Source organism: Maniola jurtina, chromosome 13 (genome assembly GCF_905333055.1).
Source record: "Maniola jurtina chromosome 13, ilManJurt1.1, whole genome shotgun sequence".
Classification (NCBI taxonomy): domain Eukaryota; kingdom Metazoa; phylum Arthropoda; class Insecta; order Lepidoptera; family Nymphalidae; genus Maniola; species Maniola jurtina.
The window spans coordinates 5,589,736-5,602,232 of record NC_060041.1 but is presented as its reverse complement, the minus strand read 5'-3'; the positions used below and the strand labels follow the sequence as shown (position 1 = coordinate 5,602,232).

The 12,497-nt window shown below is 38.9% G+C and overlaps 1 protein-coding gene across 3 annotated transcripts in view; it reads right to left on the bottom strand.

The window, feature by feature from the left end:
* LOC123870857 (small G protein signaling modulator 2-like) overlaps positions 1-12,497 on the bottom strand; it is a 35,143-nt gene that overhangs the window by 14,462 nt on the left and 8,184 nt on the right. For all 3 annotated transcript variants that reach the window (XM_045914326.1, XM_045914327.1, XM_045914328.1), the window contains exon 4: positions 2,629-2,792. In XM_045914326.1, coding sequence (XP_045770282.1) covers positions 2,629-2,792 — 164 coding nt within the window. The remainder of the gene's footprint in view (positions 1-2,628; positions 2,793-12,497) is intronic.

Here is a 12,497-nt window from a genome sequence, read left to right as displayed (position 1 = left end):
AATTTATAACACCCCCGAGAAGTGAAGGTTACAGTAAAGAAAAGAGCTGATAACTTTCAAACGGCTAAATCAATTTTCTTAAATTATAGCTAAGAACACTCTCGATCAAGCCACCTTTCAAACAAAAAAAACTTAATTGAAATCGGTTCATTAGTTTAGGAGCTATTATTCCACAGACAGATACACAAATACACACTTCAAACTTATAACACCCCTCTTTTTAGGTCGGGGGTTAAAATATATAAATGGGTGTAATGCTGAACGAATGAATAGGTCCGATCCTTGCACCAGCGGTCGGCAGTTGAGCGAGTGATGGCATTAAAATTAATTTCCGCGGCCTAACGCGAAGCCAACTTAATTTCCCTAATCAATTTTCCAGCAGAAATGCCAGCGAACCAACTAGGTATCCATATGAACATGTTTATAGATACACTAGCTCATGCCAGCTACTTCGCCCGTGAGCTACACAAATTTCAAACCCCTATTTTATCCCTTTAGGGGGTGAATTTTCAAAAAATCTTTCTTAGCGGATATCAACATCATAATAGCTATCTGCATGCCTTTCAGCCTGATCCGCCCAGTAGTTTGAACTGTGCGTAGATAGATAGATCAGTCAGCTTTTCCTTTTATTACCCGACTGCGGCAAAGCCAAAAGGAGGGATAATGATTTTTATTAAGACATATAATATTTTTATTATAATATTATTATTAATACATAAAATAATATTATACATATAGATAAGAGCTTCTGTAAGGCGATGAAAATTTATTTGATATCGAAATCGAGATGCCTATTGAAAATATCATATCGGCAATCCGTACGGAAGATCTGCTTAATAATAAAATCCTTCACGTATAAAACACAAGGATATCGCTATCCAATAAATCGCGACGTTGTTTCTGCAAGTGGTAAAGTGGTGGAATAAAATTTATTTTTAACCCCCGACCCAAAAAGAGGGGTGTTATAAGTTCGACGTGTGTATCTGTGTATCTGTGTATCTGTCTGTGGCACCGTAGCGCCTAAACTAATGAACTGATTTTAATTTAGTTTTTTTGTTTAAAAGGTGGCTTGATCGAGAGTGTTCTTAGCTATAATCCAAGAAAATCGGTTCAGCCGTTTGAAAGTTATCAGCTCTTTTCTAGTTACTGTAACCTTCACTTGTCGGGGGTGTTATAAATTTTTAATTTACACTTGTATACGATCTCCTTGCTAAACTAAGAATTATACTCAAATGTAAGTAGGTAGCTACAATGTGCACTTTAAAACTTTGCCTGTATTCTGGGAAAAGTTGAGGAAGTTTAAATGGGATTGTTCTTTAGAAACTGGAAAAAAAGAATCGTGTGGTGTGAAATATGAGTTTTCTTTTTTCAGTGTTTTCAAGTTTTGTAACGTTGATTTTCAGTCTTGAATTTGAAAAACCACTAAGAGCTTTCTTTAAACGTTGCGTTACGGTCTGTGGCTGATAAATTATTTATTACTAGCCGATGCCCGCGAAATCGCCCGCATTGATTTAGGTTTTTCGAAATCCCGTGGGAACTCTTGGATTTTCCGGGATAAAAAGTAGCCTATGTACTTATCCAGGATATTATCTATCTCCACAGCCAAATCCGTCCAGTAGTTTTTGCGTGAAGGAGTAACAAACATATACACACACATACAAACTTTCGCCTTTATAATATTAGTGTGATGTGATGCACAATTTTGCCTCGACAAATTATACACTTCATCTTATTAAAAATGTACTCGTAGGTATCGTTTATCGACTTTAAAACTAAGTATGTGTATATAGACAGTAGAGAAATTGATTAATCAAATAAATTATTCCAGAAATTTTCTTCGACATCGAGAAAGTAACTTCGAAATTTCCCAAGTTACTCGACTCGATTCGTTTTTACTCGTTAATTGTCTCCTGCTATATTATACGAGGTTACGAGTTTAAGAATATACAATATAGCTAAGTGGAATAAGAACACGACCATTTCATGTACCAAAAGTTATAAAAAATAACCATGTTTGTAGTTACACAGAATAAATTAAGCTAAGTACATTGGAAATGCTTGTCTTAAACAGAAATTTCTTCCAGCTTCCCGTTGGAGGTTGTGAGTAAGGTGCATTAATACGTGGAATAGGTAGGTTTTTTTTTATAGAATTCGCACTGCCAAGGGTCACTGGTAGAGATCTCTTATAGAGATAAGTGCTTCCCTGTCCACTTTTTCTTTATTTTTATTTTTATTGTTACAACTTTCTGGTACAAATAAATAAATAAATAGAATTATAAAATGATTAATGCAAGTACACAACAATACACAAATATCACATCACATCACACTAATATTATAAAGGCGAAAGTTTGTATGTGTGTGTGTGTGTGTGTGTGTGTGTGTGTGTGTGTGTGTGTGTGTGTGTGTGTATGTTTGTTACTCCTTCACGCAAAAACTACTGGACGGATTTGGCTGAAATTTGGAATGGAGATAGATAATATCCTGGATTAGCACATAGGCTACTTTTATCCCGGAAAATCAAAGAGTTCCCACGCGATTTTTAAAAAACTACATCCACGCGAACGAAGTCGCGGGCATCAGCTAGTCTTACATATACTATACTTTATATTTCGATGCTTCGCTTACTTGGATTGCGGTGGTGACTGTGACAGCAAGGAGCCAGATCCTCGCTTGCACAGTGGCGGTCGCGGAACTGACGGCCGCCTCTCCACGCCAGACGCTGAGCGCGTGGCTGGCGTGCCCTCTGCCGCCAGCACTCTGGCTGATACCAACGCTGCTTCTGGACAGTGCTGGGGGAGAAACTTACCATTATTTCTAGTCTTTACACAACTGCCCAAAAAGGGAGTGTAATTCATGTCTAAACCTATGCATATAACGTCTAAATACTTGAACAGATTTGGATGTATGGGGTATTGTTAGATTCCTTACACCAGCGTCCTGAACGACACTGGTATTAAAGAAAAAATTCAAGATGGCAGGACAGTGTTGTTTTTTTACATATTACTTGAATTAAAGACTATAATAAATAAACATCTGGGAAAAAACCCGTGAAGTGACGTGAAACACCCGAGAGAAACGAAGCTGCGTCTTGTTTCGCTCATACGAGTACCTATGGGCAACCCAGCAAATGAGTTACTGCGTTCGTTCATTCGTTTCACTCTTTGGTATTTAAGTTCCCAAGGAGCCAGACCCTCGGTTGCACGGCTGACGGTCGTCTCTCCACGCAAGACACTGATCGTATGACTGGCGTGCCTGGCCTGGCAACACTGCTTCTAAACAGTGCCGGGGGCGCAACATACCATTATTTCTTGTTCTCTTGGTTATTTTAATAGCTACATCCGCAATATTAACTTCAGTTTAAACCGTGCCTAAAGTTTTTGTGATAAAGCCATTAAATTCCAAAATCTAGTTTTATCTAAACTTCAACAGCTTCATGATAAGTTTAGAAAAATATTCTTGGAACCCTTTATAAGGGCATAGAATATTTAATGGTTAGGGTATCATACAAGTTAGGAATAATAATTTTAATCCTCGAAAGTTAGATATGCTGGTGCTACCCACGTCCCGCATACCTAGGTAGGTACTGGAATTCCATAAATATTTATGAGCTACTATAAAGAGCTTAATCTACACCCAAACTTAAACTTCAGAGCTTTTGTAAGCTGCTAGTGACCGCCTGAGGATTTGCTCGGTGAAAATGTAAATTCTTTTTTTCCTCCTATAGAAATTTCGAAAAATTTGGTTTAATTCCATGTTTACATAACTCAAAATTTAAAAACCCCCGATACAAAAACCTCTGTAAGAAAACTAGCAAAGAGCTGATAACTTTCAAACGGCTGAACCGATTTTCTTCGATTATACTCGTAGCTAAGAATACTCTCGATCAATCCACCTTTCAAACAAAAAAAACTAAATCAAAATCAAACTAAAAAAATGTGTATGTGTGTATATGTTTGTTACTCCTTAAAGTTATCCGTGAAAATCAAAGAGTTCCCACGGGATTTCGGAAAACCTAAATCCACGCGGACAAAATCGCGGGCATCAGCTAGTAACCACATAATTATAAATAAATGGGTACGCTAGTAACTTATAATGATGACGAGTAGGTTGTAATTTCGTTAGTAGAAATCAGCCATTAAAGTAAATAATTATTCTGCAATCAATTTCACAGGAAAGTTATAACAGAGTAAAATCCCATTAAATATGCAATCAAGGAGAGTGGCCGATCTAAATCACAAATGGATCGCAATAAAACGCTTCCAACCTCAACTTCTCACAAAATCTTTTAGTACGGGTTTGATGGGTTTCTTGTGACATTGATGGAAAAGCTTTTTTACAGACTTATTTGTTGAGCCCCATAGAAAGGTACAATTATCTGTAATTTCAGTGATGAACCCACATTTTCTAACATCACAGAGAGAATAATAAAAAACAAACAAACTGCGAATTCACTAATATGTAGTTTTGCCAGTTGAAGTGTAGATAGGGGGATATTGGGTAAGCAACGTTGACCCGAGTCGGTAATGTAGAACCACACTAGGATGTTCGTTCAGACGATACTAGTATTATAATAAGTGCGTTCCATAGCATGTTTCATGGTTTATAACATTTTATAAAACGCGTTACATCTTCCTATTTATTTATGTTATCTTATACATAATCTGGACACACCTTTAACTTGATTTGCAGATTTGACTTGAGCGCAGAAGGGCCCTCCACTTCTGCGTTCTTTAGCTAGTAGGTAGGCATGACAATATAATCGTTAAACCGTATGATGAAATGATCGTTAGGATGATAATAAGTGAAAGGATCTGAGAGCTCGGCATATTATTATCCCAGGAAAACCCTTAGGTACCTAAAAACGAAGTATCATAATGGAAGAAATGATTTACGTATTTGTATGTACCTACTAACTAGGTACAACATTTACATAATACAGAACGAAGTTATTTCGCTACGAAGTAGCTAAAGTGCATTCATCCTGAGAATTTCCACACCTATCCTTACCTAAAAAACAGATAGGTATTAGGTACTATTGCTACTACCTATAAGGCTCTTTACGCACTGCATCAAATCCAAATCCGAGAATAATTCTCAATACAAAGTAGCAAACAGTCAAAGTCAAAGCCATTTATTCAAAATAGTCACTGTCTTTCATACACTTTTTATCGTCAATAGCCGTAGTATTAATTATATTATGAGGGGTTAAACGCGCATTAGATCTAAATTTCGTTCGAGCCGAGAAAACCTCTAATTCGGAGCATTGTTCACTTCACGGGCCAAATTAACCACAATATATTGCTTTAACGAATGCTTGTGTATTGCAGATCCGAATCCGAGCCGTCATGCAGAATAGTTAGTCTCACGAATACATACTCGTAAGCGACATTCGTTTTAGAAGAAAAAGCATGTATTTTTATTTATCCGTCGAAACGGACGCAGTTCAAAATCAACATCCGGATTCGATCTGAGTTTTCTATTTCCGAAATTTCTCGGATTCAGATCGGATGCAGTGTGTAAAGGGCCTAAGCCGTGCCTAACGACTGTCGCAATTCGCACAAAAGATGGATATCTGTAAAAAGACGCAAGGAAGTTTCAATTGAATGCCTCTGTAACTCCTACCTCCCGTGGGATTTAAATACAATCTTCTATAAGATAAATTGGATTCAGCGCAAGAGTCAATTTTATTAAATATAAATATATATTATATTATTATATTATTCTGTCTCCTTCAATCGCGTTTTGCTCGAAACGAAATATCAACTCGAGGTTACCAAAAGTTCCCTAATAATAATTTGAAAGTTTTGGCAGAAGCTGTCCGACTCCAATCGATCGAGAGATAGCGGTTCAAGGTTATTGAAATAAATTCAATATCAGCAAGCGATCCCTCCCGTTCGAAAAGTTTGAGATTTATCACGAGATTGCTTTAAAATCCATTTAAAATATGAATTCATTTTGTTTTTCCTTCAGAAAGTTGTTTTTCCTATCAAAGTTACTAAGATGTACAAACTCATACTCGGAGACCGGAATACAATAATATTACCGACGTTTGGTTACAAGTACTTTGGACCAGACAGTTACTTATGATAGATCACATCACTCTCATAATTAGAATGTAAAAAAATCCATTTCAGCATGTTCGCGAAGACATGTGTAAAACTATAGACTAGCACGCGACAGGTCGAGACGGCAATCGGGGTGAGGACCCCGCACACCCGCACAGCCTCCGCGCTAACCTGGTGTGGGCGAACGCGGCTGACATGCGGGTGTGTGGGGCGTCCGCCCGCCTCATACGCCGATTGCCATCTGCAGTCTATATTTTTACACGTGATGCCTTCGCGACCATGCTGAGATGGATTTTTTTACATTTGTGGGCTTCTTTTCAGACGGGCGCGTTTGGAACCCGCGTAGTTTTAGTTATAAGTTTATGTATTTAATTAATTATCACCATTACAATATTATCTTATAAATTCTAGAATTGACAATCAAAAAGTACTACGAAGTACCCAATTTGAATGAAGGCTTTCAGTTTGAACTAAATCTAAGGTCATTGGTACAATAAAATAGAAAATTATTTTCTCTTGATAAGGGCTGTTATTCAGTTGGGACAAAACGATTATTGGAATACCTATAGTTGCTTGCGAAGTGGCCCACAAATTCCCCATTGACGGGGGAGAAATGAGAAGGTCGATTGTATTTTATTGTAACCTTCTTGTACCTCCCAACAGCCTGAGGCACTATGCTTGTTATTTGGTACTTGTACAATACCGTACATATTTGCTTTCTCCCTAAATTCCATGTTGTACTTATCTACCTATCATACATAGCTTTGATTAATATTATAAGAAAATTTAATTTGATAACGTAATTTAGTGCAGTATTTACACAGAATTTATCTTCAAAACTATTGGATCAAAACAGATGCGTTTAAAAAAATTAAAAAGTGTACATTCTTGTACGATGGCACCTTTTGTCCAACTCTCACTTGGCCGGTTTTTATTATGTAATTTAATTTAATATTTTCTCGTCTTGCAAGGTGTCGCCTCTCAAAGTCGTTTTAGTCTTTAATAGCGGCACTTACAACTGAAGTAGATATTAAATTAATTTTAAGTGTACCTAGAGTCACGTCTTGTTCTTTTTATTTGGTACAAGATGATACCCGCGACTTCATCCGAGTGATATACTTAGGTTTTATAATTCCACGGGAACTCTTTGATTCTCCGGGATAAAAGTACCCCTTTCTTTTTTTTTTTTTTTTTTCTTTAAATCTGGCTTTACTCTGATTAGCCAATGTCAAGTTTGTGATATTTTCAAGTTATTGAATTTATACAAGTATGGACTCCGTCTGCGCCGGCGCCCGCCGACATACGTGCGGCGCCCCTTTAGAGCGCTTCCCAGTCAGTTCCACCACCAAAAAACACCAACTAACACAAAAACCAGCCACTCTTAACAAAAAAAACACTCCAAACAAGCACAGCACGCGCGCCAGCAAACGCCATCACAGACGAAGTCCAAAAGTACCCTATGTGTTAAGATATAAATCTTCTTAATTCAAAATGTTAGCCAAAACCGTCCAGTAGTTTTTGTGTGAAAGAGTAACACACACACGCACACGCACGCACGCTCGCACACACATAAAAATATATAAGTACAAACTTTTATTATATTAGTGTGATAAGTACTTTGTGCTTTAAGTACTGCAATAGCCTCCGTCGCTGTTCACTAGGTTCCTATACTCCAACTAAGCAACCAGGTGCCTTGTTATTGATTTGGCTATGAGCTAAGCCATTTTGAGCCAATCACAAACGAAACCATGCTTTCTAATTGAATTTCGAACATTTTTGAAAACGTTTTCGAATTGAATTTCGAATGTTTTAGAAAACAAGTTTCTACCTAATTGATTAATGGTTAATGGTTAACACCCACTGAGGTTACGTTACAGAGAGAGCGCTATATACTAACTTCTTACCGCGGATAAGTACGTCTACCTAATTGCATATAATATGAAGAAAAAGATTGCGAGCATGTGGGCACCAAAACGGAATCTCACCCCGCCGACAAAACTAACCCGGACCGGCCCTGCCTATGCGCTTATGCGTATCTCAGTTTCCATCATGAGCTAATATAATCATTACGTCCTATGGTTTCCATGCAATTTAGTTAACCACTAGGAAAAGCCTCCAAAAGTTATCAACTCTCGTTTATTCCTATCATCCATCTTTACTCAATGTGTTCATACTCAGTCGTGTAAGTCATGATGAAATCTAATGAAATCACTACGTTAATAATATAATTAATTACATGACGCCGCAGGATTGCTACGTGATAACGCGACAATATAATCTGTGCTGGCTCAAAGGGGATGTCATGCTCGGTGGGGTAAAACAATGACTCGACCCTTACAAGAAACCTTTCATCAATCATAATAATAAATCAGTTCTACAGTTACGTAGTTGAAAAGCACACTAGGTGGTATAAGTGTAACCCATCCTACTAATTATACAAGTGCGCTATAACCTCTACTAATACATGTACGCTGGACCTGCGATTGCTGACCTGTTATTGAAGCATTGATTTTAGCCATTTTGGCGAGAAAGCGTCATGCGAGCGTACTCCGAACTAAATTTTAATGGTGAGACATCTGTCATCGTGAAGACCGTTCGACAAGTGTCAATTTAGATTCGCAGCACGCTCGTAGGGGCGTAATCGGGATAAAAAATATCTGTCATTCCGCATAGCACACCTCTTCCAGCGTACTTAGTTAGGATATAATAGGTATAATATCCATTTCAGTGGTGTAACCCTAATCTCTTTTACCTAATCAATAATCATGATAATCTTCTTCGCCCATCCATCGCCCATCGCCAGCCCACTACTGAGCACGGGTCTCTTCTAGGAATGAGAAGGATTTAGGCTATAGTCGACCACGCCGCGCGCTGGCAACAAAATATTCTATTGCGACTATTTGATCCGTCGGATTACGGAACTCTTAAGTAACGCATTACTTAAGTAAACAAGTGTAAATTAAAAATTTTCAACACCCCCGACAAATCATTTTCAAATAAATAATTATGTATATCTAGGCAACGTCCATCTTGACAACTTGACATTTGTCAATTGACACTTGAATATTATGAACCTAAGGGTTATCTAACCTTCTTTTCTACAAGAAAACTAGAAAATAGCTGATAACTTTTAAACGGCTGAACCAATTTTTTTGGATTATAGCTAAGTACACTCTCGATCAAGCCACCTTTCAAACAAAAAAAACTAAATTAAAATCGGTTCATTCGTTTAGGCGCTACGATGCCACAGACAGATACACAGATACACAGATACACACGTCAAACTTATAACACCCCTCTTTTTGGGTCGGGGGTTAATAAAGTTGAACTTGAGTTTTTATTAATGTGTTGTGCCAACAGTTTAATATTGGTGCGACGAGATTTCACTGTCTGCGTATCAATTAATAATAATAATTAATTACTATATGAATTACGTGATGTATCCTAAGCACGTCGGCTTTGTAGTTTCGTTTTGATGACTTGGAGGAATTAATACAAAGCTTCAGCAGCTGTTGATAATAATAATTTGATCACAATAACTATGCAAACTACGTATCTTTCCACGTGATGTGCTTTGTAGGTAATAGCTTGAAAATACTATATCTTTTTGTTTGGAGGGAGAATCCCTTAAACGTAAGTTCTAGTAAAATGGTAATTACATATTATAACAAGTGTAAATTAAAAATTTATAACACCCCCGACAAGTGACAGTTACAGTAACAAGAAAAGAGCTGATAACTTTCAAACGGCTGAACCAATTCTCTTGGATTGTAGCTAAGAACACTCTCGATCAAGCCATCTTTCAAACAAAAAAAAACTAAATTAAAATCGGTTCATTCGTTTAGGCGCTACGATGCCACAGACAGATACACAGACACACAGATACACACGTCAAACTTATAACACCCCTCTTTTTGGGTCGGGGGTTAAAAAGACATCTATCGACGTCCATCCTGAACCGCTGGCGCTGGGGTTAGAAGTGTTTTCTTACATAGATAGGAAGACATAGATTTCTTTTATAACGTAGCCTCGTAGCGTAGACACTGTCTAAGAAAGGATTTCCGAATATTTCGAAAGTTATGTTAAGTATTTCAAGTTCTATCCATGAAAATAGCCCACCCCTAAAATTCCAACCCTCAAAGATTTTAAAAATTTCTACAAAAGCGAAGCAGGGGTGGGTCAGCTCAGCTAGTGTCTTATACAATAGGTACCTAGTAGTAGGGGAAAGTCCGTAAACACGAAACAACCATTAGCCTTTTACAGAAAGAGCGGACATGGTGTGGGCTAGCTATTCAGCTGGGGATCATGAGGTTCCGGTTCGAGTCCCGGGTCGATCCAAAATAGTTTTTGGATGTTCTCTTAAGAAATTATAAGTATACCTAGCTTAGCCGGGAGTTGAGAAATTGGTGGTTTTGCTCCCCCGTTCCGTCGCCGAACCTGCAGCTGATCTCTCTCCGGTTGTTTCGGATTGACGTCTGAAATTGACGTCGATTGACGACGACGTTAATAAAATTATCCCAGCAACGTAAGTACTGTCAACTTAGCCAGGAGGCTACGTTGCTATCGATTTTGTGCGCGGCATGCGTATGATGTAGGTATGTAACGTCGACAATATTACAGAGATTTTTGTTTACTCACTGTTTACTCTTTAGGAATGACCTACTTAAGACGTCGTTTATGTATCACGGATGGAAGTTTCCATCGCAGCTACATGAATATTTTAGAGTTCGGGGCATGTATACCTAGCCTGCGCATGTAACGTAGTTCTTACTTCTTATAGAGGAGCGGCACTTTGTCAACGACATCGCTCCACTTCCCATGGCCTCACCGATCTCTCGATTATATGTGCTGAATCGCGGGAAAGCGATTACTCTTAGGCGCTTTTTTGACTCCCTACAAATTATGTTTATCTCTGTCCTCCCCTTCCTCCTTCTGTCCTTCTGTCCTTTTGTCTGTCTTCCCTTTTTGGGACAGACGTTCACAATCACGCAGATCTCCGAGCGCCTTACGGTCCAATTCCTCTCTCAAATACGTACTGGTTCGCGATCACGGTGCCAAGCCGTTCCACCTCTTGGGCCATTGGTGCGCAAACTCCTGACGAGATCCTGGTAACAAGCTGGACGCTCTTCTTCGCGAACGACCTCGTCTGGCAGGGCACACCGAAGGTCCTCATACACTGCACACTCCCACAAGACGTGGTGAAGTCCTCCTCACCAGACTGCCACGAAAACACACCACTCTCCAAGAGACATATCTTATAGAGGGTATCTGCTGCCGTCGTCGTCCATAGATGTCGGCGTCGTTGTCCATAGACATCGGCGCTGTTGTCCATAGGTGTCGGCGTCGTTGTCTATAGCCATCGGCGTCGTCGTCCATAGCCGTCGGCGTTGTTGTCCATAGGTATCGCCATCGACGTCCATTGGCGTCGGCATCGTTAACCCTAGGCATCGGCTCGTCGTCCATAGGCGTCGGCGTCGTCGTCCATAGGCGTCGTCGTCCATAGGCGTCGGCGTCCAATGGCGTCTCGCGACTCGACGTCAACCACCAACACGCGACGAAAGCCGTCATTATCTTGACTGCAGCCAATGTCAATTCATCGAGTTGAAACCTTGATGTAGCGTGTACATGAGAAGGTGCCTATTGCGTTTTTCATTCTGTCCTTGTAATTGGAAAAGGGTGAATTCCACAATGAAAATCATTCCAAACTTGTGGGACGTGGTACAAGGAATAATGGATAAGCCAGGCTTTCAGCGAGATGAAATAGCTTTATTGATTATGCTATCGGAGTCGGACCGCCTAGTACGGATCATTGTAATAGCATTTAGGTTTCTTGCCTCGATATCATTAAATTTTAGGGCCAGTTCAGACGGAAAAATGCACGCATATGACTTCAATAAAAGATTAATGTCGTGAGTAGGTAGTCAGAGAGGCACTGAATAACGTAGCATGTAGGTAATCAGTGCCTGTTTTTCTGATAGTTTTCTGAACATTTGATAGGACATGATGATTTGATAGGATTGAACATGTACATAGTTCACTCGAACATTTTGAATACCTAGAAACTTACCACAAAACTTTTAACAAGCGTTGAATGCGCGTTTATTTTAAATCTGACTGGCTTTCCATCAGGGAAAGTAAAAGTACTTAAAACAAGTACCGAGGTCTACTTCCTCTTTCCATATTTCCCATACAAAAATGTCGAAAGCAATTTCACATCGATATTATAGTTAATCCTCATCACTTTCGTTGGATTTGTGATTTTCGTTTAGATAGGTATAGGTAGGTAGACCAAGAACTTAGTATTCTGGAGATAGACAATTCAATTCAATCAAAGAGGTATTTGAATAATTCTGACCGCCATCCAACCAATTTTTCATAACAATAAGTAGGGCGCTTTTCCGGTTAAGTAGTAAGTAAGTACATAAATTA